Source organism: Malassezia japonica, chromosome 1 (assembly GCF_029542785.1).
Source record: "Malassezia japonica chromosome 1, complete sequence".
Lineage (NCBI taxonomy): Eukaryota > Fungi > Basidiomycota > Malasseziomycetes > Malasseziales > Malasseziaceae > Malassezia > Malassezia japonica.
Genome location: NC_083370.1, coordinates 724,647 through 748,128, shown reverse-complemented (window position 1 = coordinate 748,128; position 23,482 = coordinate 724,647). Strand labels below are relative to the sequence as shown.

The 23,482-nt window shown below is 63.8% G+C and overlaps 19 protein-coding genes across 19 annotated transcripts; 10 read left to right on the top strand and 9 right to left on the bottom strand.

Moving 5' to 3' along the window:
- Positions 1 to 47: 47 nt before the first annotated feature.
- Positions 48 to 1,250, top strand: MJAP1_000429 (uncharacterized protein; the record flags this gene model as incomplete). Its single annotated transcript, XM_060264399.1, has 1 exon — positions 48 to 1,250. The coding sequence occupies one exon, from the start codon at positions 48 to 50 to the stop codon at positions 1,248 to 1,250; it is 1,203 nt and encodes a 400-aa protein (XP_060120382.1).
- A 112-nt stretch (positions 1,251 to 1,362) lies between these two features.
- MJAP1_000428 (uncharacterized protein) lies at positions 1,363 to 1,908 on the top strand (the record flags this gene model as incomplete). The annotated part of the gene is made up of 2 exons (XM_060264398.1): positions 1,363 to 1,820; positions 1,905 to 1,908. 2 exons carry the CDS (start codon positions 1,363 to 1,365, stop codon positions 1,906 to 1,908), a joined length of 462 nt encoding a protein of 153 aa, XP_060120381.1.
- Positions 1,909 to 1,917: 9 nt separating this feature from the next.
- Positions 1,918 to 3,011, bottom strand: MJAP1_000427 (uncharacterized protein; the record flags this gene model as incomplete). The annotated part of the gene is made up of 6 exons (XM_060264397.1): positions 1,918 to 2,084; positions 2,107 to 2,251; positions 2,274 to 2,385; positions 2,408 to 2,551; positions 2,574 to 2,764; positions 2,787 to 3,011. The coding sequence occupies 6 exons, from the start codon at positions 3,009 to 3,011 to the stop codon at positions 1,918 to 1,920; spliced, it is 984 nt and encodes a 327-aa protein (XP_060120380.1).
- Positions 3,012 to 3,077: 66 nt separating this feature from the next.
- hmt1 (ATP-binding cassette-type vacuolar membrane transporter Hmt1) lies at positions 3,078 to 5,849 on the top strand (the record flags this gene model as incomplete). The annotated part of the gene is made up of 1 exon (XM_060264396.1): positions 3,078 to 5,849. One exon carries the CDS (start codon positions 3,078 to 3,080, stop codon positions 5,847 to 5,849), a length of 2,772 nt encoding a protein of 923 aa, XP_060120379.1.
- Positions 5,850 to 5,918: 69 nt separating this feature from the next.
- MJAP1_000425 (uncharacterized protein) lies at positions 5,919 to 7,050 on the bottom strand (the record flags this gene model as incomplete). Its single annotated transcript, XM_060264395.1, has 4 exons — positions 5,919 to 6,784; positions 6,807 to 6,898; positions 6,939 to 7,009; positions 7,033 to 7,050. 4 exons carry the CDS (start codon positions 7,048 to 7,050, stop codon positions 5,919 to 5,921), a joined length of 1,047 nt encoding a protein of 348 aa, XP_060120378.1.
- A 130-nt stretch (positions 7,051 to 7,180) lies between these two features.
- MJAP1_000424 (uncharacterized protein) lies at positions 7,181 to 7,864 on the top strand (the record flags this gene model as incomplete). The annotated part of the gene is made up of 3 exons (XM_060264394.1): positions 7,181 to 7,460; positions 7,483 to 7,530; positions 7,554 to 7,864. 3 exons carry the CDS (start codon positions 7,181 to 7,183, stop codon positions 7,862 to 7,864), a joined length of 639 nt encoding a protein of 212 aa, XP_060120377.1.
- Positions 7,865 to 7,916: 52 nt separating this feature from the next.
- MJAP1_000423 (uncharacterized protein) lies at positions 7,917 to 9,089 on the bottom strand (the record flags this gene model as incomplete). The annotated part of the gene is made up of 1 exon (XM_060264393.1): positions 7,917 to 9,089. The coding sequence occupies one exon, from the start codon at positions 9,087 to 9,089 to the stop codon at positions 7,917 to 7,919; it is 1,173 nt and encodes a 390-aa protein (XP_060120376.1).
- A 92-nt stretch (positions 9,090 to 9,181) lies between these two features.
- vti1 (t-SNARE VTI1) lies at positions 9,182 to 9,913 on the top strand (the record flags this gene model as incomplete). The annotated part of the gene is made up of 4 exons (XM_060264392.1): positions 9,182 to 9,448; positions 9,471 to 9,719; positions 9,742 to 9,803; positions 9,826 to 9,913. The coding sequence occupies 4 exons, from the start codon at positions 9,182 to 9,184 to the stop codon at positions 9,911 to 9,913; spliced, it is 666 nt and encodes a 221-aa protein (XP_060120375.1).
- Positions 9,914 to 10,011: 98 nt separating this feature from the next.
- Positions 10,012 to 11,863, top strand: MJAP1_000421 (uncharacterized protein; the record flags this gene model as incomplete). Its single annotated transcript, XM_060264391.1, has 2 exons — positions 10,012 to 11,141; positions 11,164 to 11,863. 2 exons carry the CDS (start codon positions 10,012 to 10,014, stop codon positions 11,861 to 11,863), a joined length of 1,830 nt encoding a protein of 609 aa, XP_060120374.1.
- A 23-nt stretch (positions 11,864 to 11,886) lies between these two features.
- Positions 11,887 to 12,334, bottom strand: MJAP1_000420 (uncharacterized protein; the record flags this gene model as incomplete). The annotated part of the gene is made up of 2 exons (XM_060264390.1): positions 11,887 to 12,212; positions 12,235 to 12,334. The coding sequence occupies 2 exons, from the start codon at positions 12,332 to 12,334 to the stop codon at positions 11,887 to 11,889; spliced, it is 426 nt and encodes a 141-aa protein (XP_060120373.1).
- A 44-nt stretch (positions 12,335 to 12,378) lies between these two features.
- Positions 12,379 to 13,968, bottom strand: MJAP1_000419 (uncharacterized protein; the record flags this gene model as incomplete). The annotated part of the gene is made up of 1 exon (XM_060264389.1): positions 12,379 to 13,968. The coding sequence occupies one exon, from the start codon at positions 13,966 to 13,968 to the stop codon at positions 12,379 to 12,381; it is 1,590 nt and encodes a 529-aa protein (XP_060120372.1).
- Positions 13,969 to 14,170: 202 nt separating this feature from the next.
- MJAP1_000418 (1-alkyl-2-acetylglycerophosphocholine esterase) lies at positions 14,171 to 16,532 on the top strand (the record flags this gene model as incomplete). The annotated part of the gene is made up of 2 exons (XM_060264388.1): positions 14,171 to 14,798; positions 14,875 to 16,532. 2 exons carry the CDS (start codon positions 14,171 to 14,173, stop codon positions 16,530 to 16,532), a joined length of 2,286 nt encoding a protein of 761 aa, XP_060120371.1.
- Positions 16,533 to 16,538: 6 nt separating this feature from the next.
- ubc1 (E2 ubiquitin-conjugating enzyme) lies at positions 16,539 to 17,187 on the bottom strand (the record flags this gene model as incomplete). The annotated part of the gene is made up of 5 exons (XM_060264387.1): positions 16,539 to 16,649; positions 16,672 to 16,919; positions 16,942 to 17,059; positions 17,082 to 17,155; positions 17,178 to 17,187. The coding sequence occupies 5 exons, from the start codon at positions 17,185 to 17,187 to the stop codon at positions 16,539 to 16,541; spliced, it is 561 nt and encodes a 186-aa protein (XP_060120370.1).
- A 109-nt stretch (positions 17,188 to 17,296) lies between these two features.
- MJAP1_000416 (oxalate--CoA ligase) lies at positions 17,297 to 18,902 on the bottom strand (the record flags this gene model as incomplete). Its single annotated transcript, XM_060264386.1, has 2 exons — positions 17,297 to 18,635; positions 18,658 to 18,902. 2 exons carry the CDS (start codon positions 18,900 to 18,902, stop codon positions 17,297 to 17,299), a joined length of 1,584 nt encoding a protein of 527 aa, XP_060120369.1.
- A 58-nt stretch (positions 18,903 to 18,960) lies between these two features.
- Positions 18,961 to 19,920, top strand: MJAP1_000415 (ATP-dependent NAD(P)H-hydrate dehydratase; the record flags this gene model as incomplete). Its single annotated transcript, XM_060264385.1, has 3 exons — positions 18,961 to 19,482; positions 19,506 to 19,882; positions 19,905 to 19,920. The coding sequence occupies 3 exons, from the start codon at positions 18,961 to 18,963 to the stop codon at positions 19,918 to 19,920; spliced, it is 915 nt and encodes a 304-aa protein (XP_060120368.1).
- Positions 19,921 to 19,951: 31 nt separating this feature from the next.
- MJAP1_000414 (uncharacterized protein) lies at positions 19,952 to 21,256 on the bottom strand (the record flags this gene model as incomplete). The annotated part of the gene is made up of 1 exon (XM_060264384.1): positions 19,952 to 21,256. The coding sequence occupies one exon, from the start codon at positions 21,254 to 21,256 to the stop codon at positions 19,952 to 19,954; it is 1,305 nt and encodes a 434-aa protein (XP_060120367.1).
- A 62-nt stretch (positions 21,257 to 21,318) lies between these two features.
- On the top strand, positions 21,319 to 21,731 carry MJAP1_000413 (uncharacterized protein; the record flags this gene model as incomplete). The annotated part of the gene is made up of 2 exons (XM_060264383.1): positions 21,319 to 21,595; positions 21,622 to 21,731. 2 exons carry the CDS (start codon positions 21,319 to 21,321, stop codon positions 21,729 to 21,731), a joined length of 387 nt encoding a protein of 128 aa, XP_060120366.1.
- Positions 21,732 to 21,774: 43 nt separating this feature from the next.
- On the bottom strand, positions 21,775 to 22,304 carry MJAP1_000412 (cytidine deaminase; the record flags this gene model as incomplete). Its single annotated transcript, XM_060264382.1, has 3 exons — positions 21,775 to 22,091; positions 22,114 to 22,193; positions 22,216 to 22,304. The coding sequence occupies 3 exons, from the start codon at positions 22,302 to 22,304 to the stop codon at positions 21,775 to 21,777; spliced, it is 486 nt and encodes a 161-aa protein (XP_060120365.1).
- Positions 22,305 to 22,339: 35 nt separating this feature from the next.
- On the top strand, positions 22,340 to 23,480 carry MJAP1_000411 (uncharacterized protein; the record flags this gene model as incomplete). The annotated part of the gene is made up of 5 exons (XM_060264381.1): positions 22,340 to 22,682; positions 22,705 to 22,744; positions 22,767 to 22,894; positions 22,965 to 23,364; positions 23,387 to 23,480. The coding sequence occupies 5 exons, from the start codon at positions 22,340 to 22,342 to the stop codon at positions 23,478 to 23,480; spliced, it is 1,005 nt and encodes a 334-aa protein (XP_060120364.1).
- Between the last annotated feature and the right edge of the window lie 2 nt (positions 23,481 to 23,482).

Sequence of the window (23,482 nt, the reverse complement as noted above, 5' to 3'; positions counted from 1 at the left end):
CCGCTATAATTCCCCAATGTTTACTCCGCTTCATTCCCAACGCCATGATGAGCGATACGGCAGGCGCGCCGCCGCCCCTCGAGTCTTTGCATCCTGCGGTACGTGTGCCGCCCGAGGGGCATGCGCAGCATGGCCCCGAGTCAGTACACCTGGCCCACGAGCCGCTGGGCGGCGAGGCAAGCGCTGTGGCGCAAATGGCGCCGTACGTCACCGACCCGACCCAGTTCCTGCTCAACGTGCCGGTGGAGAAGCCGTTCACGACACAGGTGCCTGCGTCACTCTTTGACGAGTGCGTCACGGTGCTGAAGCGCACAGTGCAGTGGCGCGTCTCGTCGACACGCTACAACGGCGCGCTGCCGCACGGCCGTCGGTACGCTTGGCGGAAACACTTTGTGTGCGACCACTCGGGCAAGCCGCGCGACCGCCGCAACCCCGACCTGGCGCCAGGCAAGCGGAGATCACGACGCGCGTCCATCAAGATTGGGTGCCCGGCCTCGTTCACCGCGACGCAAGAGGTCGGCAGCGACACCGTGACGATGGTCTGTCGCTTCCAGCACCATGGGCACACGGTCAACACGCGCGAATACTGGGCAAATTCGCGTATCCCGGATAATGTGCGCGAATGGATCAAGGAGCGCGTCGCCGAGGGACGCGACCAGAAGGAGATTGTCCAGATGATCCACGACCACCAGAAAAACGCGGCCAACATTCCCACCACGTCGCCAGCGTTTATTCCTCCAGGCGTACAGATCACCCGGATGGACGTGTACAACATCATCAAGCGCCACCGCGCGGCACAGAACCCAGACTCGCGGCCGAAGGACGAGATGAAGCACCGCATCGACCCGTCGATTAGCGACGACATGGAGGACGACCATTTGCGCCTCCCGATGCACGCACAGGGCAGCGTACAGGCCCAAGGCCTCGCGCGGTCCGTCGACCCGCACGCCCACGCGATCGACCCGGCGACGACGGCGACATACCCTATTTTGCCGACGCCTGCCCAGCTCGCGCCCGTCACCCCGGACGAGGCTGTGAGCTTTGCACAGCAGTGGAGCGAGAGCCTCGCCAACCTGCAGGCGCTGCAGCCGCGCATGATGGAGCATGCGCTCACGACGGGCACCACACGCCAGGCCAACTCCACCGCCGAGTGGTCGCAGGCGATCCAGCAAATGTCGCAGGCATGGATCGTCGCGAACCACTTGCTCGGCGGCACAGTCCTCCCAGAACCGCATAACCCGGCGCCATAGCAGGTAGTACAGACGCTTTCCACCACCCCGGTCACACTCGGAGAGGCGCGGCGCGCTGCGTTTCCCCTATGTTCATTTCTCCACTCGTCAATTTGGGCCTTTTTTGTGGACCATGACGCAGGGCTCGACGGCGGAGACGTCGGCTGGCGCTGACGCCCCGCGCAGCGTCATGGACCCGGCGCTGGTCGCAAGTATCGTCCCGCGCATCCGGCGCATTGCGCAGCTGCTGCAAGAGTCGCAGTTTGCCGCCGACCAGGACGCCGAGGCGGAGCGCCCCGAGGCGATGGACGAGACGGAGCCGAGCGCCGCGCCCGCGCCTGCTGCGAGTCTTGCGCTCGGTGCGATTGCCGACGACGAGGATATGGACGAATGGACACAGCGCGACAGCCGCGTGGCGACGAGCCGCGTCCCGGCCGCGCTCATGGCGCAGCTCGCGCACGAGACGAATGCGCTGCGTGCTGCCTTTGCCGCGTCGCACGCCGCGGTCGACGCGGCGCCCGGCGCGGATATGAGCGTGGCGGAGCAAGAGGCACTACTCGAAAAGCTCGGCGCGTACGCCACGCAGCAAGAGTACGTACTTCTACTAACGCAGGGCCGTGAAGCGTGCATGGGCCGACGTTCTCCCTAGCCTGCAAGTGGACGAACGTATGGAAGATAGTGGTGTATACTAATACCGAACGCCCTGTGCGCGCGCGAGCGTCTTTTGGGCCTGGAGGAGCATCGGCGCGTCGATCATGATCTGGCGGCCGTCCCATTGCAGGCCGATGGCGCCCTTGTGCTGCGTGCGCGTTGCTTCGTCGTACGCGGCAATGATCGCCTCGGCGCAGTCAATTTCTGCGTGAGCCGTGCGACGTACCCTGCTCCGACGGCGAGAACGCGTGGCGCAGCGTCTCGAGCTGCGCGGGATGGATCGCCTGCTTGCCGTCGAACCCAAGCTCGGCGCCTTCCGTGCACTCTTCGCGGAGGTAGTCGAGGTCCTGGTAGTCGATGCACACCATGTCCTGCGTCAGCGCCGGTACGCACAATTGCCTCTATGCCGAGCGCCTTGGCCACCGTCACGAGGTTCGCGCGGGGGTACAAGAGGCTCGTGCGCTTCCGCGTGCGCTTGATGCCGGTCTCTGCACAGTAGTCCTCGCTGCGTGAGCCTTTCAACGTACCTCGCAAAGAGGACGGCAGCGACGCGTGCAATGCCGCCATACTCGCCTCGGAGCCGCGCAATGGACTCGCGCAAAAGGTGGGGGAGGTCGACCAGGCTCCGCGCACTCTCCACCGACAGGATCAGCGACAGGGGGTCGCTCGCGCTGGGTGAGCGGGGCGACGTACGATGCGCTCGGCGCTTGCGCAGCGTACTGCGCGACAAAGTCTACGTCCTCGACGCTCTCAAACTTGGGCAGGACGAGCGCCTGAAGACGCTCGCTCTGCAGCACCACCTCGAGGTCCGACGCGGCGAGCGCGCGCTGCAACGACGGCGCGTTGATCCTCACGCCCAGCTCGGGCGCAGTCGACGGTGCCGCCTGCGTTAGTGGGTATACGTACACGCAGTGCCTGCAGCACCATCTCCTGCGCAGCGCCTTTGCGGTGCTCCGCCACACTGTCCTCCAGGTCGTACACCAAGGTATCCGCCGGCGCGCTGTGGCTCTTGACCAGCATGCGCTCGGAACTCCCAGGGACATACAACAGGCTCCGGCGCACCCGGTCCACCCTACACACACTGCTCGTGCTGAGCGCACGCACCGGCGCGCGCCCCATCCAACGCGGCATCCTCGACCACATCAGGGCTCCCGCTGCGCACGAGCCACGCGTTGGCCACGTGGTCCTTCTTCCAGGATGCAGCCACCGAGCGCAGCGGAGGTGTTGCACTGCGCGCAGCCCGCGCTGATCCTTGCTGCTACACTCTTTACCACGGAGAGCGATGTGCTGAAGCGCGCATTTCGCCGCCTGCGGGGCGGGCGTATCCACCTCGACGATCTCCCGGCGGAAATCCTGCCGCAGCCGGTCGTCGTCGCGCAGCGCGAGCGCCACACCAAGACGCTCGTCGGGCTCGCGCTCGGCATCGCGGCGACATATGCGGCGGCGGGTGCACTGATTGCCGCCGCGGCCGCGATCCCGCCGCATGTATGGGTGCCGAACCTGTCGGGCTGGGGCCTCGTCGACGTGCAGGCGGTCGGCGGCTTGCTGGCCTGGTCGCTGGTCGCCATTGCCTACCTTGTCGAGGCGCGCCGCGCGAATGCGAATGACGAGGGCTGTGTGCGTGCGACGAGCACGGCGGCGCTTGGTGTGATCACCGACATCGCGCTCGTCGCCGTCTATGCCCAGCACCCTCTGGGCCCCTGGACGCTGGGCCTGGCCGGCATGCTCGTGGTGCGTGTGGTTCTGTACATTGCCTTTGTGTGCGTCTCGCGCAGCGACCGCGTGCAGTATGTGCAGGAGCCTGTGCACGACGCGGCGGCGATGCCCGGCCCGTCGATCGAGGCGGCGGCGCGCGAGGCGAACGAAAGCATGGGCCACCAGCCCCGTGCGACGCCGCCTGCGCCGTCGTTCTTTGCGCTGCTGCGCCGCATCAAGGTGCTTACGCCGTACCTGTGGCCGCACAAGTCGGTGCGCCTCCAGCTGCTGGCGGTGCTGTGCCTGATGCTCCTGGTGCTTGCGCGTGTCGTCAATCTCTTGGCGCCCATCGCCCTGGGCCGCGTCGTCGAGTCGCTGAGCAGCGACGCGGCGCCGTGGGGCCCGATCGTGTTCTACGCCGCGCTCAAGCTCTTCCAAGGCTCGGGCGGTCTGCTGACCGTGGCGCAAAATCTGCTGTGGTACCCCCTGGCGTGGTACTCGGATGTGAACATGAGCATGCTCATGTTTGACCGTGTGCTGAACCTGTCCATGTCCTTCCACACCAAGCGGCGCACGGGTGAGCTGATCCGCACGCTCGACCGTGGCTCGTCGATCAACAAGTTCTTTGAGTACTTCCTCTTTTCGCTGACGCCCGTCTTTGTGGATATCTTTGTCGCGGTCTTTTACCTGTCGCTGATGTTTGGGCCGATGGTCGGTGGACTGCTGCTCGGCGTGATGGTGCTGTACACCTACTGCAGCATCCAGATCACGACGTGGCGCACGCAGCTGCGCCGCGAGATGAACAACAAAGACTCGATCTGCCGCGCGATCACCACCGACACGTTGCTCAACTACGAGACGGTCAAGTGCTACGGCAACGAGGCGTACGAGTCGGGGCGCTACCGCGTGGCGCTCGAGGCGTACCGCGAGGCAGAGTACCGCCTGATCCTCTCGCTCAACATGCTCAACCTGATCCAAAACATGATCCTCGCGTTCGGCACGCTCACCTCGGTGCTTGCGGTTGCGTACACGGTGGTGCAAGGCAAGACGTCGCCGTCGCAGTTTGTCGTGTTTGTCTCGTACCTGCAGCAGGTCTACCAGCCGCTGAGCATGCTGGGGACCATGTACCGCGTCGTGAACCAGAACCTGGTCGACACGGACAAGCTCATGGAGCTCCTGGACGAAGAAGTGGACATTAAGGACGATCCGAACGCAAGCGAGATGCGTGTCTCGCAAGGCGCGATCGAGTTTGACAATGTGCGCTTCTCGTACGACAATGGCAAATTCACCTCGATCAAGGGCATGTCGTTCAAGATCGAGGGGCACCAGCGTGTCGCGCTGGTCGGCGAGAGCGGCGCAGGGAAGTCGACGGTGCTCAAGCTCCTCTACCGCTTCTACGACGTGAACGAGGGGCGGATCTTGATCGACGGCCAGGATATCCGCAGCGTCACACAGGAAAGCCTGCGCAAGGCCATTGGCATTGTGCCGCAGGAGCCGACCTTGTTCAACACCGACATTCGGCACAATATCCTCTATGGCGACGTGCAGGCGTCCGAGGAGGCGATCGAGGCGGCGGCGCACGCCGCACAGATCCACGACCGTATTCAAGAGTTTCCGGAGGGGTACGGCACGATTGTCGGCGAGCGCGGCGTGCGCCTGAGCGGCGGCGAAAAGCAGCGCGTGGCGATCGCGCGTACCATCCTCAAGAACCCACCGATCTTGCTGTTGGACGAGGCGACGTCGGCTCTCGATAGCCACACGGAGCGCCAGCTCCAGGCGGCGTTTAATACGCTGATGCAGGGCCGTTCCTCGCTGACGATCGCGCACCGCCTGTCGACCATCATCAACTGCGACAAGATTCTCGTCGCCGACGACGGCCGGATTATCGAGCAAGGCACGCATGAGGAGCTCATTGCGCTGGGCGGCAAGTACAGCCAGCTCTGGGCGCAGCAGAGCCGTACGCTCGCCGAGCAGGAAGCCGAGGCGGCGGCGCGCGAGGCTGCGTTTGAGGAGGCAGAAAGGAGCGGAAAAGGCAAGGCAAAGGAGGGCGACGGCAAGGCGGACGCACCTGTGGCCAAGGCGCCTGCGGATGCCGCGGCCCCTGCGCCTGCGGCCGCACCTCCCAGTGCACCCAACGGATCGGCGCTGCGCGCCCCGCTCCAGGACACCACCCCCTCTGACACCACTCCTTCCGATGCGGCACCTTCCGACACGCCTTCGGACGCTGCCACGAAAAAGAAAAACAATCGCAGGAAGAAAAAGAACCGCCATTAGTGCAGATCATTAGCCAAAAGCTGCAGTCTATACGAGTCCATGTTCTATTGAACGCATAGGAGGGGGGGATTACGGGATCGACACAGGCTGGCCGATCTCGTCACGCACGACGACGACCTCGACGTCGGCCCTCTCGCCGTTGTCCATAAAGATGACCGAGGTCATGTCGATCGGGTCAGTGCGCACACCGCGCTTCTCCATAAACGAGCGGCCGAGGATCACCGGGAAGTAGCTGTCCTCCGCGAGCATCACGGTGCAAGGCACAGCCTTGGAGCCGACCTGGACCGGCCACTTGCCGAGGTTCGTGATACCGTTGTAGCCGTACGTTCCCGGGGTCGTGTCCATCGGGATGAAGCCGTGGTCGAGCGCAAAGCTGCGCGAAACGTACACGTGGCGGTAGCCCGACTTGAGCATCATCGGAACGTTGTTCACCGGGCCGAGGCTGCCGCGGAGCAGGCGCACACCGCGCTGCGAGTGGAACTCCTCAAAGGCAATCTTGTGCGAAAGCGAGTTGGAGTTTTGCGTTTGCACCGTCTTGCGCGACTTGACGCTCGCCGCGTCGTTCGTCGGCGCGATCGACGACGGGGGAATGGGCTTCAGGTAGCTCGGCACCTGCGCCTCCTTCGGCGGGGGGTACAGAATGCTGTCGCGACCGCCGCCGCTCACACCGCCCGCGAGCGCGTATTCGTCCACGCTCGGCACGTTGTTGGTCGAGACACGGTGGATGCTGATCGCGCCGCTCTTGCCACGCGCGGGGGTGCGGGTGACAAGCGTCGACTCGTCGAGGACAGGCACGTTGGGGCCGCTCGGGGCAGCACCCGAGTACGCGGGGGCCGCCTGGGGCGCGCCGTGCGAGGAGATCGAAGGCGACTCCACGTAGAGGTCGACCTCGGTAGCGTCGCCGAAGCGCTCGACAAAGATGTCAAAGTCGTCGTCTGGATTAGCCGCGCAACGTACCGTCGTCGAGCTTGTAGACCTGCTTCTGGTAGAGATACTTGAGCGTCAGGGGCTCGTCGGTCTCAATCTTTTGGCTCACGCGGTCGTGCACGCTGATCGGGTCAGCATCGTGTTTATCGGGGGGGCACATACCTGTCGAGCGAGTCCTCCGAGCGGAGGCGCAGCGCAAAGCTGGGCAGGGAGCCCGGGTGGAACTGCGTAAGCTGGCCGCGAGATCAACACGTACATTCAGAATCGGCGCCATGGTTGCTGTACAAGAAGCGGGTTCCCCATGCGTAGATTGTACCGCTGCTTTTGTCAGCACGGCCGAGCGCAGTCGACGCGTGGCGGGTACAATCACGTGACTTGGAGGTGGAACGTGCATTCGCTCCAGCATGATCGGGGTGACGGTCGCGCTGCTTCTCGCGTGCTCGTCGTTTGTGTTTGGCATTTTGTGGGTGCACTGGCGCGCAGACTATGTGATGCTCTGGCAGGGTACTGTTTCGCAGCGTGCGCTGCTCGACGCGCTGCACTACTATACCAACACGGTGGGCTCTTCCCCGGAAAAGTATGCCACGGTGCTCGTGACGATCGGCACGATCCAGACGCTCGTGCTGCTCTTCAAGATGTTTGCGGGGAAGGAGACCAACTGGCTCTTTGATGGTGCCAGCCTGTGTACGTCCACGAGCTAACCCAGTCCTGGTGATTGCGAGCGGTATCCTGTACAAGAACAAGCTGCTCCCTTGTAGGTCGCGTTTGCTGACGCAGTCATCGAGTCGCTCCCGGTCACCCTGCCGCCGCCGCCGGCGAACCCAGTGGGTGACTTTCAGGAGACGCTCACGTCGCTGCGCGACGTGGCCAGTGCGCATCTATTGTTATCACTCGCATTGATCGGTATTGTGCTGCTCCAGTGCGGCAAGTACTACAGCGAACGCTTGCAAGAGCGCGAGCGGAACGAAGAGGTAGATGCGCGTCTCGTGCGCCGCTTGCGCCAGCTGCAGCACGACGAGCGCGTGCGGAACGGCGAGGCGAACCCCAATGCGGCGCCGTCGCCGGGCGGACCGGGGTCCAGCACGTAATTAGATCGGCACATCGCTCGTGCCGATCTGCCGCGAGAGCTGCAAAAAGGCGTCACATCCCTAGTGTTAGTTTATACTCGTAACATACATGGCCCCAGAGGCTCACAATATCCAGATTGCTGTCGCCAAAGTAGTTAACGTAGAGGCGCGACATGGGCAGACCGTAGCCCAGGCCCGCCAGCGTGCCCATACCGCTCTGCATCGCGCCGGCCGCAACGTCCATCGGGTCGACCTGGCTCTCGGATCCGCCTTCCTCGCTGGCAGTGGTGAAGGCGTACGAAAAGATCTTGCTCATGTTTTCGGGAGGGATGCCGCCGCCCGCGTCGCGGATGCGCAGGCCGACGTGCGTCGGCGCCGAGGTCAGCGTCACAATGATCGGCGGGATCTCGCTCGGCGCAGTGCCCGCTTTTTTCCGCGCCAGGTAGCTCTCGGTCGTGGCGCGGAAGGCGTTCTTTAGCAGCTCGGTCATGACATACTCCAGGTGGACAGGTACGCCCACGGTCGTCACGTCGACATCGCCGTCAAAGATGACCTCGGGCGCAATGTCAAACGTCGCCTCGCACAGATTCCGCACGTACTCGGCGCTGTTCAGCACGACGTCTTTCGGGCGCATCTGTGTCTCGATGATTCCCACCGACGTCGGCGTCTGCAGGTACCGCGAGTCGTCCTCCTCGCCGGCCGCCTGCTTCGCACTGGCGGTGAGCGCGAGGTGCTGCTCGGCAATGATACGGATACCGATACGGCTGTGCAGCGCCGCGTTCAGAAAGTTGGCGACCTTGTCCGCGCCCATGTACTGCCGGCACTCCATAAAGCCGCGCGAGAGCTTCGGCACGTTCTCCCCGTGGTCGTTGACGAGCCCTTGCAGGACGCGCGTGAATTCGGCATTCTCGCCTTGCGAGGCGATCGGCGGCGCGCTTGCGAGCTGCGAAAAACTCAATGCGTACAGACGCGCGACGCTCTGGATCCAGGGATTACTAGCAACAATGAACGGGAGGGAATAGAACTGGCGCACACGCCGCGCCAGACGAATCGGCAGCTCGCGCTGTGTATACTCTGCCGAGCGGCGCAGCTCGTCGGACGTCGGCGGCTTGCCGGGCTGCCCACCGTGCGCCAGCAGCTGCCGCAGGGTGATGGGCGTCGGCGTGCGCTCCAGCGCGCCGATCAGCAGCTCCATCGGAGCGCCATACACCGCATACCGCGGCAGACCCCGCACAATTTCCGACATGGGCCTCTCCAAGGGCCGGGCTGCCGCAGTGCACGGTCCAATTCGGCCGAGCTTAAAGCCCAGCGGTCCGTGGCGTGGCGTGGAGAGCGACGATGGCGGAGCTGTTTGAGTCGTACGCGTCGGACTTTGCGCAGCTCGTGGACTCGGTGCGCGACCGCATCAAGGCGGACGTGAGCAAGCTCTCGGCGGATGCGCGGCGCAGTGCGCTGCAGCACGCCGAGGCCGAGGCGGAAGAAGCGAACGAGCTGCTGATGCAGATGGAGATCGAGGTCAAATCCTTCCCCCAGAGCGTGCGGGAGCGCTACACGGGCAAGCTACGTGATCTGAAGAGCGACTATGAGAAGCTGCAGCGCGACATCGTACGTATCGTATCTCACGCAGAAAGCGCAGCGGCAGCCGAGCAACAGCGGCAGCGGCCTGCCGGTCGACAGCTATACCGACGGCGACCTGGAGGCGGACGAAGCGCCGTCGCAGCGCCAGCGCCTGCTCCAGGGCACGTCGCTGCTCGAGCAAGGCACTGAGCGCCTGCAGGCCTCGACGCGCCTCGCGCTCGAGACGGAGGATATCGGCGCCAACATCCTGCAGGACCTGCGTGGCCAGCGCGAGCAGATTGAGCACAGCCGCGACACAGTATGTACCTCTACTTACACAGCTCCATGGCGCGAATACGCACATCGATCGCTCGTCGCGGACGCTGCAGCGCATGATCCGTCGGTACGCACCCTGACTGACGCAGCGCGAAGCAGCAAAAGATCGTGACGATGGCCATCGTCGTCGTGCTTGTCCTGCTCATCCTCCTGATTTTGTACTCCAAGCTCTTTTAGTGTGCATAGGCCCTGAAACAATAATTCGGCAACAGATCTCATTGGCCCCGATCGGACTCGCAGCAATTCTTACCCTGCGTCTGGTCAGTCCCTCGACGATGGAGGGGAACGAGTTCAGCCAGTTTCGCGCGCCGGAGGGCACCTATGTCTGTACAGATTGGTCAAATCCCATCGTGAATCGCAATGCGACGCAGCACGGCGGAAACGCCCTCGCGTCCAATGCGCCGGGCATCCATCTAACACTGTCTGCCCCGCGCACCGCCGGATGCACCGAGCCGCCGCGCACGAGCGCCGTGTCGCTGCGCGCGCCCAACACGCGCGCACGGCTCGATCATGATACTCCAGGCTTCCCGCTGGATCCTGCGCTCGCCGCACAGGGCCTCGATGCGAATCCCGCTGACATCGCCGAGATCGGCGCGGAGGGCGAGCCGGCCCAGGAACACGGCGCACATTTTGCCGGACTGCACCGTGCCATGGGCACGCTGTCGGCGCGCCCCAACCGCCCCAAGACTAGCCTGAAGGGATCCAACAGCGTGTTTATTATGCGCGCCAACGTCCACACGGACCTCGGCAAGATCCTCGGGCAGCGCACAGAATCGGTGACCATTACCGTGGTCACCGCGAGCAAGTCGCTTGTGTGGTTCGCTAATATTGGTGGCAAGATCCGCGAGCCGCTCGCGCGAGTGACCTTTTCGAGCACACCGACGTGCCACGACATCAACCAATTCACGCGCTGCGGCGAGCGTCTGGACGTCGTCGTGGGCTTTGCGCACGGCGATATCTTGTGGGTCGATCCGGTGACGATGCGCTACAACCGCATCAACAAGGGTGGTGCGCTGAACGGGTCGATCGTGCGCCAGGTGCGCTGGCTGCCCCGCAGCGAGAACCTCTTCTTGACGGCGCACGCCGACGGCGCCATCATTGTCTTTGATCGCGAGCGCGAGGACGCGACCAACTGCGCGCACCTGCCTGAGCCGCCGACTGACTGGGACCCTCGCGAGTCGATGTTTGTCTCGCGCCCGCCGGAAGGCATGGCCGAAGAGCAGGCGGCGAACGGCTGGCGTATGTCGAAGCCAAAAGAGGTGCCGTGGTCCTCGCTGAACCCCGTGAGCTACTGGTGCGTGTCGCGCAAGGCCGTGACCGACATTGCCTTTTCGCCGGATAGCACCCAGGCCGCGATCACCTCCGACGACGGCCTGCTTCGCATTGTGGACGTGGACTCGGAAACGTACGTTGCCCGACTCACCCAGGCTGGTCCGCTCCTTTTCGTCGTACTTTGGCGGATTTAACTGCGTGTGCTGGTCGCCCGATGGCCGCCTGCTGCTGACCGGCGGCCAGGACGACCTGCTGACGCTCTGGGCGCCGCACGAAGGCCGCATCATTGCGCGCGCCCAGGGCCACAAGTCGTTTATCACGGCAATAGCCTTTGACCCGTGGCACGGCCGCGGCAGCGAGGACGCCTACCGCCTCGTGTCCGTCGGCGAGGACTGCTGCCTGGCGCTGTGGGACTTTTCTCCAGCGGCGCTGCAGCGTCCCAAGGCGTACACACGGAATACGGCTACGATCCGTGGCGACCGCACCTCCTTCCCCAGCGCATCCCAAGGTCGCTCGACCGTCCACATCCCTGCGCCTGCGCGTGCCGAGGTCGCGACGATCGAGCCGACGACCCTGGCTCCTATCCCCGGCACGATGCTGAGCAGTGTGCGTGTCGCGCCGAGCGGATTCCTGCTCCTGCACTACGACGGCCAACTCGATTGGCTCGCGCGGCCGAAGCCCAACCATGTTCCGCTCGCGACGGACCTGGATGCGGCGCAGCTGGCCACTTCTGACGGCGACGAATCGTTCGAGGCCAAGAGCCCGACGCGTGGGATCTCGCGCGCGTTTGGCCTCGGCCTGCCGAGTCTGCGCAGGAAGGCGAGTCAATCGATGAATGGCACGGTAGCATCGTAGACTATACCCCGCTATCTGGTATATTAAGCACGGCGCTCGCCAGGGCGCAGCATGCCGCGCACGCGGATGCCCTTCTGGACGCGGGGACCCCAGCCACGCACTTTCTTCTTCTTCTTGATATCGTACGCAAACTCCTTGGGGTCCTCGCCCTGGCGGAACTTTTCGAGCGACCACAGAATGTACTTGCGGTGCTGCGGCGAGACGCCCTCGCCCTTGAGCTTTTCCGAGGTGAGGCGGAACATCGCCTCCCAGTCCTCACCCAGCGCCGAGACGCACGTCGAGTTCTCCGCGAGGTTGCGGCGGGTTTTCGAGATCGCCTCGAGGAAGGCTTTGGGGGTATCGACGGAACCTGCGTTAGTCTAGCGACCTACCCCGAGGTGCAGGAACAGGGCGGAAGGCCGCCGTCGAGGCAAAGCGCACTGGGGCAGCCGCACCCAGCGACGCACGCACGCCGAGCGCTTTGAGAAGCATGGCCGTCGCAAAGAGGTCGTGTCACGTGAAAACTAAGGTACAGACTACGCGGGGCTGGGTGGCGCTTCGGCTTGGTAGGCGCGGATCGCGGCGAAGAACGACTCGATCATGGTAAATAGAGCACGCACACCGTGCACATGTAGGTTGTGAATTTTGATGTAGTGAATCAAATTGGCGGTGCATTGCAAAAAAAGATGCGAGGCATTGCGCCACAGGCCGAAGCGTGCTTCCACATGGCGGGCAGCCGCAAGGACCATCTGTCCGAGCGTGTAGAGCTGCGTGGGGAGGGGCGAGCGCTTCACTGCGCGCGCAAACGCCTGGGCCGTGCCGACCAAGCGGTCCTCGAGCGGGCCTTCGGGTGGCGGCGCGGCAATCGCGCGAGGGGCGTTCTGGGCCTCGGCTGGGGCGCGTATGAGCGCCTCCATCGGCTCGGTGAGCATGCTCCAGTTGGTCAGGAGCATGGCCAACGCGGGGTACTCGCGCTCGTTCCACGTGGGGGTCGAAGGCGGCGGCGGCGGCGCGCGCATGCGGCGGCGGCGCGGGTCGGCCGGGGGAGAGGGAGTTTCATGTTCAATGCCCAGGGTGCGAAAAGAAAAAGCCGTAAGGACGAGGATGATGCGCATCATCGTCACAACCAAATTGATTAAAAGCGTAATGACCATATCATGCGAGAGGCCCGGCAGGCCGATGGCGTTCGCGCCTGGGAGCTCCAGCGTCTCTCGGCTGCGCCGGGGCGGAGGCTCGATGCGGGGGTGGTCCGTCTTGGGAAACTTGTCGAGGCCCTGCTCGAGCTTTGCGCGGATGGCCTCTTTGTGCGACGGCGAGAGGTCGTCGATCCGGCGTCCATGCAGCGAAGTGAGCATGTGCTCCAACGAGGTAATGTACATATCAAAAGCCAGCTCGTCTTCGTCGTTTTCGCTGCTTTCCTCGCTGATTGCATACAGCGTGCGGTCGCGGCTCGAGGTGCTCGTCGCGCTCGATACACGGTTCCGGCGCCGCCGGCGCACCGGCACTGGCGGCGACGCAAGTTCGACTGTTTCCGACGAGAGCCATACGCGCACCGAGCGGTAGATGCGGCCCATGGCCGTCGGCGACATGGCTGGTGGCGATACCGTAGAGTCGGAATACGAGGGCGGCAGCTCTGAACGCACGCGGCTCGGCCCAGGCGGCGGGGTATTGTGCTGCAGGGCGTCCACAGGCCAGGTCCGCATATGCTCGACGACATCGTCCGTGTACGGCCTAGCAACCGACGAGGTCCACGCAGTGTTCTCCTGCAATGAACCCGCCCCCCGCCGTGTCTCGGAGGATGCGTCACCTTTGTTGAGACGTGTAGGGAGGGAGCGGCTGCGGGACATGCCGGGCGACGACGAGTCGCCCAGTGGCCGTGGCGCACTCCGTCCTATGCTCCATTCAATCCACTCGCGCAGCTGGACTCTTCGCCCACTCATATCGCTGTACTCTTCACGGATGCCCATTTCATGGCGCAGCGGCCGGTCGGCCCAGTCGGGCACGTCACCGCTCGGCACGTCCTGAGCGGCGCAAAATTCGTCGTCAATCTGGTCCATCCTGCCGAGCGACGCAAGTCGGGAGATCAGCTCAACCATGCGCGGCGACCCCGTAGGCGAGCCCGGCATCGCTCGACGTCCACCGGTCGCAACGCAGCAGAACCACCCACACATTTTGCGCCCCCCGATTCAACGCCCACACCACCCGACCCTGCGTGCGTCTGACTCAGCACCTAGCTTATTCCCACGTGGCCATACTTCTATCCAGAGTAAAGGGAAACTCAATGCGTCACTTGCGTCGTGCCGATCGGAGCTCGAGCCGCGTGCCATAATGAAGCTCCCTGAGTATACAGGGCCGTTCAAGGTCGGCGTTGTCGACCTTGAAGTGTCCGTGCGAAAGCCACGCAATTTTATACCTGGCTACCTCGACCCTGCCATCGTCAACAAACTCGCCCGGGGCAAAAAGAAGGTCAAGCACCGTCGCGCGCATAAAATTTTAAAAAAGATGCATACAGAAGGCGGCGTGCCGACGATCGATGCAGAAGAGGAAGAGGACGACGAGGGCGTGCCCAAGGGGCGCGACAAGGAGCGCGAGTACCTCGAAGAAAACGGGCTCCAGCTGCGCAACGCGACGCTGCACTTTCGCACCGTGCTCATGGCGATCTACTATCCCTGCACGGAGCTGAAAGAGAGCGCATACAAAAAATACCCGCGGTCCACATGGCTTGGACGACCCATCTTCAAGACGTGCGGCTCGGCATTCAAGTACATGGGCCAGTACGGTTGGTGGGCGCAGCTCTTTTTTCCGGCGCTGGTTACCATGAGCCGCGCTAAGCTCCCGGCGCGTGTGTGCCCTCCGATCGGGGACCCCGCCAAGGTCTCGCCGGACATTGGCAGCGGCCTTCCTCAGGCGGCCGCCAACGCGGTCGCGACACAGACTTTTCCGCTGGTCATCTTTTGTCATGGACTAGCAGGCAATCGCCTTGCCTATTCGTACGTCACGCTACTAACGCAGTGAATTTTGCGGTGATTTAGCATCGCACGGGTTTGTAGTCGTCGCGATCGAGCACCGCGACGGCTCGGGTCTCGGCAGTTATGTCTGGACCGGCGTCGACTCGGTGCTGAACTCGAGCGGCGCAAAGATGAGCCCCAGGCGCCGCCATAACCTACGTGAGGCATTTTTACGTGGCGCGTCTGAGTCGGTCGTCAACCTTGCGCTCCACAAGGACGACAAACTGAACCGGGATGCGGCCAATGAGAACGAGAAACCGGCGCTGGACCCGCTGCGCGACTACAGCAAAGTGCCCTATCTGCCCTTTGAAAACGTCGGTCTAGCCCCGTTTTCTGCCGAACAGGGCGAGAAGGAGATGGCGCTGCGGCGCGCGCAGCTCGCAATGCGTGCCGCCGAGATCCAAGAGGCGATGTATATCATGAAGCGCATCAATGCCGGCGACAGCGAATGGCTTGCGTCGAAGCACACACGCAGCCTCGGCTCGGCGCTCTGCGGTCCTGACCGCTTTATCCGTTCGCGCAAGCGGCTAGGTATTGAGCACTGCGACGAGTTCTTTGCACAGTGGAAAGGCAAGCTCGACATCCAGTTCCCGACACTCGCCGGCCACAGTTTTGGCGGCGCGACCGTGTTCGAGTTTCTGCGGCGCGAGCAGAGTGACTTCCAATACGGCATCATCCTCGACCCGTGGATGGACCCAGTGCGCGATCCCCAGACTGATGAGAGCGTGCGCAAGAAGCTCACCAAGCCCGTCTACGTGATCAACTCGGAGGGCTTTACTATGTGGCGAGAGCAATACAATAAGCTGATTCGTGTAATGATTGACGGCATTATTTCCAACCCCGCACACCGTGGCTGGCTCATGACGCTCTGTGGCTCGAACCACGGCGATTTTAGCGACCTACCCTTTCTGCTGCCCCGCATCTTTGGCTCGGAGCTTACCGCGCGCGAGACCATGACGACCTTTACGACGGTGGTGATGCACCAGATCAAGCTGCTGCGTGAGCAAAAGCACCTGTTTGACGTGCGCGACGGGCTCGTTGCGGACGACCTCGGCGTGTACAAAGACCTGGTCAAGATCGGCGGCCTGCACCTCAACTCAGATCCCGACGGACCGCGCGTGTCGGACCGCCTCCTGTACCGCATCCAGGCGAAGATTGTCAAGGCGCGTCTGCACCGCGGCGAGACCAAGTCGATTTTCTGGGAGCTCAAGGGCTGGAAGAAGCAGGCCGAGAAAGATCCCAAGACGCGCGCCTACCGCAAGCACCAGCGCGTCATTGCGCATGAGATCAAGCGTGAGGCGCGTGCGGAGCGTGCGCGCAACCGTGCGCGCCGCAGCTCGGTCGGCGTGTCCGAGGCGGGCTCGGAGAATTTGGCCGAGATCGAGCAGCGCCTGTGGGACATCGAGACCGACCAGGGCTCGGGCGATGAGACCGATGAAGAAGGGGCTGTGGACCCCGTCTATATCGATCCTCTCGATGACCACAACCACGAGGATTATAACATATGGGACGGCACGATGCTCGACTCGGACGCACGCATGGTCTACGAGAACTGGCACGCCAAGGTCCATGTCAACAAGCACAACCGGCGTCCCCATTCGCTGCTCACGTTTGCGCTATGGTACCTCGGTATCCGCGAGGGTCTTGCGAAAGCGGGCCACCTTCTCGTCCATACTATGTAGCATCACTTATTCGCTCAGCAGCGCGCCGGTCACCGCGTCGTCGGTGATTTCTTGCGTGCGTTCGCCACGGTAGTCGAGGCGGTCGAGCACGTCGACCACCTTTTCGCGTGCGAATCCCTGCGTTAGTAGCGCTACATACCATGCCGATGAAGCGCGCAATATCCTCATCCCGCAGTCCATGCGCCTTGTCAGAGGTCGTCTCCTGCGACGCGCCGGGGGCGGCGTACTTTTCCGTCCACTCCCGCGCAGTCTGCTCGTAGGACGCCTGGTCGTTGAGGAAGTGTTTGGCCACTTCTGCATCCTGTGGGTCATTTGGCTCCGGCGAGCAGAGCAGCGATCGCAGCGAGAGCAGCGTCGATTTCAGCGTGTAGATCGGGGTCCATTGATCTGCGTCAGCCGGGTTGCGTACCCTTGAGGATATCGAGGCAGATCGCGCCGCTCTGGGACGACACGTTGGGGTGATACACCTTGGAAATGAAGCGCATCTTGAGCGGCTGGAATGGATAGCCTTCCGGCACGAGAATGTCCTGCGTGAGCCGCACCACCTACCACCTGGAACAGCCCTTTTTCAAACGGCGAGCTCTCGGGCCCGGGGAACGTGCCAATGAGGTGGAACGGCGATTCTACATCAGACTTAGCACCTACCATCCACCATCCTCACAGTGATTCCATCGCTGTCGTCGCGCGCACACGCGGCGATTTCGCGCATCACGCGATTCAGCCTTGCGTTGGCCATGCTGGAGCGGTCGTGCGCTATGTGGAGGCTACGCGGAGAGGAAGGCGGCGGCCACGTTGCGGCGCTGGATCTTGCCGGTGGCCGTCTTGGGGATGCTGTCGGCGATCCAGATCTTTTGCGGGATCTTGAACTTGATCAGCTTCTCTGAGAGCTCGTTCTGGATCGCGGCCTGGTCGAGTTTCGCGCCGTCGTCGAGGACGACGGCCGCGCCGACAATCTCGCCGTACATCTCGTCCGGCATCGCAAACGACACGGCCTCCTTCACGCCGTTGATCGCGAGGAGCGCGCTATCGACTTCCAGGGGCGAGATCTTCTCGCCGCCACGGTTGATGAGCTCCTTGATGCGGCCGGTGAGCACCAGGTACCCGTCCTCGTCCTTGCGGCCCTGGTCGCCGGTGCGCAGGAATCCGTCGACCTCGGCGGGGTGGCCGAACGAAGCACGGAAGAAGCTCTCGCGGTTCGCCTTGTCGTTGTTCACGTAGCCGTGCGTGACGTTGGGGCCACGCACACACACCTCGCCGTCCACGCCGGCAGGCTGCTCCTCGCCCTTGTCGTTGAGGATCTTGACCTCGACCCCGTGGCCGATGCCCACAGTGCCGGGCTTGCGCTTCGCAGGGGGAAGGGGGTTCGACGACATCTGGTGCGCGGCCTCGGTCATGGCGTACGCCTCGAGCACAGGCACCTGGAGCGCCTCCTCGAGCGCGGCAAACGTCGAGGGAGAGAGCGACGAGGAGCACGAGCGCACAAAGCGCAGCTTCGGCATCGGCTCAGGGCGCGGCAGGCCGAGCACGATCTGGTGGATCGTCGGGACGGCCGTGTACCAGTTTGCCTTGGACGCCACGAGCTCCTCCCAGAAGGACTTGGCGCTAAAGCGAGGGGGGATCACCACCGCACCGCCCGACAAGAGCGTCGCCAAGAGGCCGCACAGCAGGCCGTGCACGTGGAATAGCGGCATGACCAAAAAGGTCTTGTCGTCGGACGTCAGCGCGTACGTCTTTTGGATGTTGTGCATCGTCGTAACGAGGTTCGTGTGCGTCAGCGGCACCGCCTTCGGACGGCCGGTCGTGCCAGAGGTGTGCAGGACCAGCGCCGTGTCCTCCGGCGAGGCGGTGCGCGGCGTGCCGGTCGGCAGCGGGCCGCTCGCATCCTGCAGCGTGATGGCCGCGTTGGCAGCGTCGAGCGCGACCTCGACGACACGCACATTGAGCGACTTGGCCGCCGCGACGGCCGCGAGCGCGCCTTCCGACGCGTTGGAGGCGTCTGCCAGCGTGCCGCTCGGCACAATGAGCAGCTGCGACTTGGTGTCCTCCAGGTAAAAGTGCACCTCGGACTCTTTGTAGTTGGGGTTCAGCGGCGCGGCGACAAGGCTGGGTCAGTACACACACGTACCCCTGCTCCGCGGTCGCAAGGAAGACGGCGACAAACTCGGCATTGTTAATCAGGCTGCTGCTGACCGTCGTGCCGGCCGGCAGGTCGAGCGACGCGAGCTGCTGCTGCACATGCTCGACGGCCGCCTTGAGCTGCGTGTAGCTGAGAGTAGCAGGCGTGCCACTCGACGCAGGGAGCTCGATCGCAACGCTCTCCGGCTTGTAGCCGTCACGGGGGGCAAACAGACTCGCGGCAAGCGTACTCATGGTATAATGGAACCCCGGACCGGTGGGGATGACTCAGCAACGCTTGGGCCAGACCACGATGACGCAACGTAACGTGCTCCAACAGGTGAAGGCGATCATCCCGCCACTCTTGCCCGAGTTCCACAAGGGCCAGGCGGGCCGCGTCGGGATCCTCGGTGGCTGCCGCGAGTACACCGGCGCGCCGTTCTACGCGTCCGTGTCGAGCATGCGCCTCGGCTGCGACATGTCCTTTACGCTCTGTGCGCCGGACGCCGCCCCGGCACTCAAGACCTACTCGCCGGACCTGATCGTGCAACCCGTCCTGGACACGAGCAAGAGCCGGGACGAGGTGCGCGAGGAGCTGCGTGGCATCTTTGGGCGGCTCCATAGCCTGGTTGTCGGCCCCGGACTCGGCAGGGATCCCCAGCTGCAGGACCTGGCGCGCATCGCGATCGAGGAGGCGCGCGCCGCCGAGCTGTACCTTGTTGTCGACGCCGATGGCCTCTGGCTCGTGCAGAACAACCCCAAGACGGTGCAGGGATACAAGCGCGCCGTCCTTACGCCGAACGTCGTCGAGTTTGGGCGCCTGTGCGACGCCATGGTACGTGTCCCTTGCTCACCCAGAAAATCGACCGTGCGGACCCGATGCAGACCGCGCAGCGCCTGAGCGAGGCGCTGGGCGGCGTGACGATCCTCGAAAAAGGGGGCGTCGACCGCATTGCGTCGCCACACGAGGTGCTCGTGTCCGACGTGCAAGGCGGCCTGAAGCGCTGTGGCGGCCAGGGCGATCTGCTCAGTGGCATGCTCGGGACCTTTCTTGCGTGGGCGCAGCGGTACACGGAGCGCGGCCTGCACGAGGTGCCGGCCGACCGCCTCCCCCTTGTCGCGGCGTACGGCGCATCGGTCGTGACGCGCACCACGTCGCACACCGGCTTTGCACGCCTGGGTCGCAGCATGCTCACGCAGGACCTGCTGAACGATATCGGCCACGCGTATGAACAGTACGTGCACTCCCTGACGCAGCCTCTTTGAAGCGTGATTTACGAATGCATCACTCATAGCTCTACGAGTTACATACGGAGCGCATCCAGCTCACGCATGAGCGACTTGTGCTCCTTTTCTTGCTCGGCCGCCTCTGCGGCACGCTCCTCCTTCTTTTGCTTGTAGCGGCGCATGCGCCACTTGAGGCCACGCTCGTTTGCGAGGTCCTTGGCCATGAGCAGCTCGATCGGCATTGCATCCACCTCGCGCTTGCTCGGCGCGTGCGCGAGGCGGCCCGCAGCGTCGCGCTCGCCGTTCGTCGGCGTGGTGCCGAGCGCGCTCCAGTCACCGCCCGCGGCCGGGCCGACCTGCGGCGCAATGTCGAGGTAGTCCGACGCGGCAAAGAGCTGGCCGCCGTTGGCGACGTGCTCCTCCGCCTCGGGGTTGTGCACAAAGTCTGCGAGGCGCTCCTCCTCCGCGTGCACCAGCTCGGACACGCGCGGGGGCTGCGCAACCGGCGGCGGGCGGATGGTCTCTTTCGGCGCAAAGCCCTCGTAGGACTTGGCGCCGAGAGGCGCGGCGCTCGACGCATTGTGCTCGGCGCGCTTTCGCGCCACCCGCGCCTCCCACTGCTCGTACTTCTCAGCAGCAATCGCCTCGTTCGCAGGCGTTGTACGCGGCTTGTGCATAGGCAGTAGCACGGGGTCCTCGGGCACCCACGGCCGGAAAGTTTCTTCCTGGACGAGCTGCGCGTCGGCGTGGCTCGCATTGAACGGCCGCCGCCGCTCCGGCAGCTTGGGCCACGGCACCTCGACGCGCTCGAGCGCGCGGCCGGAGCGCACGGCTTCTTCCGTGGTCGCCTTGACGACCGCAAAGCGCTTCCAGCAAAACATGTTCTTGCGCTTGTCAAAGAACGGCTTCGACCGCTCGATGCGCGACGCATACGTGTCCGTGTTCGGCACCTTGAGCATCACCTTGGAGTAGTGTACCGGGCGCGGCACCGACGAGATATTGCCCGAGAAGCCCTTTTCCGGGCCTGCCTCGGGGTCCACGAGACGTGGAATGACGTGCTTAATATTCTTCGGCGCGCGCTTGTTTTCCTCGCTGATATCGCGCAGCCACAGGCGGTTCGTCGTGCGGTCGACCGACGTGACGATTCCCTCGCCGCGAATCTGGCGGTCCTGCTCGTCGCGGCCCACCGTGCCGGTGCGCAGCTTGACCACGTCGCCGGGCACAATGTTCCAAAAGGCAATGCGGTCCTTGGGCGGAACAAACGGAATCGGCGCTTGGGCATAGGTTGGCCGCAGCTTACGCATGAACTTGTTGTTCGTTCCCATCCACATGTGGTCGAGCGACCGCAGCACGCGGCGGCTCGAGCCGCCTCCAGACGCCATGACGAAGGGAGCAGCAAAGGAAGAATTGGTCACGTGAGTTCGGCCGTCGGCGCCCTCTCCCCATGACGAGCACTGGGGCGGACGCGACCCGGGAGTCGGTGCTGCGCCATCGGCACGCGCGCGAGGCGGACGGTGCGCCGCCTACGATGACAGCCGACATGCAAGTACCGCGCGGACACGAAGATGACGACTTTATCGTGCTGCGCCCGCCGCACCGCCCGAAAGACTGCAAGCCGACCCTGCTGACGCCTCTCGTTAATGTCGTCTGGCGCGTCTACACGGGGCTGTCGGGGATTATGGGCATGATTCTCATGGAGCCTCAGGAGCTTGCGTTTATGCGTACGTGGCAAAAATGCTCACACCAGTCTTCCTCTACGCGCTCATCACCGCCACGCTCGTCATGGCCGTGTTGCAGTTCCCGGCGTACTTCCAACTCGCACACCGCCGTCTGCACTACTACATTACCGGCGAGTAGCTGTATAGATATTTATTGTGGTAGACGATCGGCACATTTTGGCCTACACCGCCAGCGCCTCGGGGCCGAAGCTGTGCGGGAGGAGCATGTCCATGTCCATGAGCAGCACGTGGTCCTCGGCGAGGTCCTTGAGAGAGGTCACAGCCTTGCACTCCTCGCTCGGCGCCCACTCCTTGCTCGGCATAAAGATCACCGTGTCTTGGGCACAGAACTCACGCAGGACCTGCCGGCAGATCCCGCACGGCGTGCACGGCAGACCGCTATCCGACGTCACAGCAACCGCATGGATCGTCTGGACACGCCACTCGGGCGTCGTCTGGATCTTGGCAATCGCAGTGCGCTCGGCACAGATAGCACAGCCTGTGTCAGCACAGCGACGTACCGTACGACGCATTTTCGACATTCGCACCTTGCACGCGCGTGCCGTCGCTCAGCAGAAACGCCGCGCCGACGCGGTACTTGCTAGGTGAGACACACTACGCACCTGTACGGCGAGTACGACAGCTCACGCGCCGTACGCGCATCCTCCATCAGCGCATTTTTGTGCTTTTGCACCAAGGTCCAGTCCACCATCGCGTCACGAGACAACTCCACTTGGCCTGTGCACCATGCTCTCTGTGTGGCTCCTGGGCCTCGTACAGGCCGCCGCGGTGCTTGCGTGGGGCGCGACAGGCCACGAAGTCGTGGCGACGATTGCGCAGTCGTTCCTGCACCCCGATGTGCGCACCCACCTCTGCCAGGTCCTCCCAGAGTACACGTCGTACGATCCCCACTTGCCGAACGCGACACGGCACTGCCATCTCGCGCCGGTCGCTGCGTGGGCGGACCGCATCAAAGGGCACGCACGGTGGAGCTCGCCACTGCACTATGTGAACGCCCTAGGCGATAACCCGCCGAGCGCGTGTACGTTTGGCGAGACGCCCTTTCACGGCGACATGCATGTGCTGAATGGTGCGTATCAAACCTGACGCAGGCATCACCAACTATACGCGGCAGGTGCTCGCGGAAAAGGGGTACGTTGATAGGCTTATGCAGCGTGCGGCGCGACGAGGCGCTCCGGTTCCTCGTCCACTTTGTCGGCGATATGCACCAGCCAATGCACCTTATCGGCCGCGACCGCGGCGGCAACGGACTGCGTGTACACTTTGAAGGACACCCTACCAGTACGTCGCATAACTTACCAGACCTCCATTCCGTATGGGACGGGCAGCGTACGTCGTCTGGCTGACGCAGTGCTCAACCGCCGGATCCGCGCGCTGCACAACTACACCGAGGCGCTTCCCGACGCAAGGTTTGAATCCGCGCTGCGTGGCCGGCACTTTGACGCGTACGTGCGCTGGATCCTGGCCGAGGGCCTCGGCGTCGGCACAGGACCGGTACAGCGCCGGCCGTGGTGGCCCGACTGGTTCGACTGGATGACGTGCCCAGTTGAGCCGGACCATGCGCCGAACTATACGGACCCCAGTGGAGTGCCTGTGTGCCCCCTCGCATGGGCGCGCGATACGCACCGTGTCGGGTGTGTGTACGCCATGGCGCCGCCGATTCCTGCTGCGCAGCAGTACGCCCAGGCCGCCTTTCGTGTGCCGCGCCTGCCCGACGTAAGCGCGCCGTCGTACCTTGCCCCCATTGAAGCGTACGTCTTGCGACTTATGCAGCGACAAGATCTTAGAGCAGCAGCTTGCCCAGGCCGGTGTGCGCCTTGCGGCAATGGCCAATGCGCTGTTTCTAGACGAGACTCGTGGTGGCTAAGC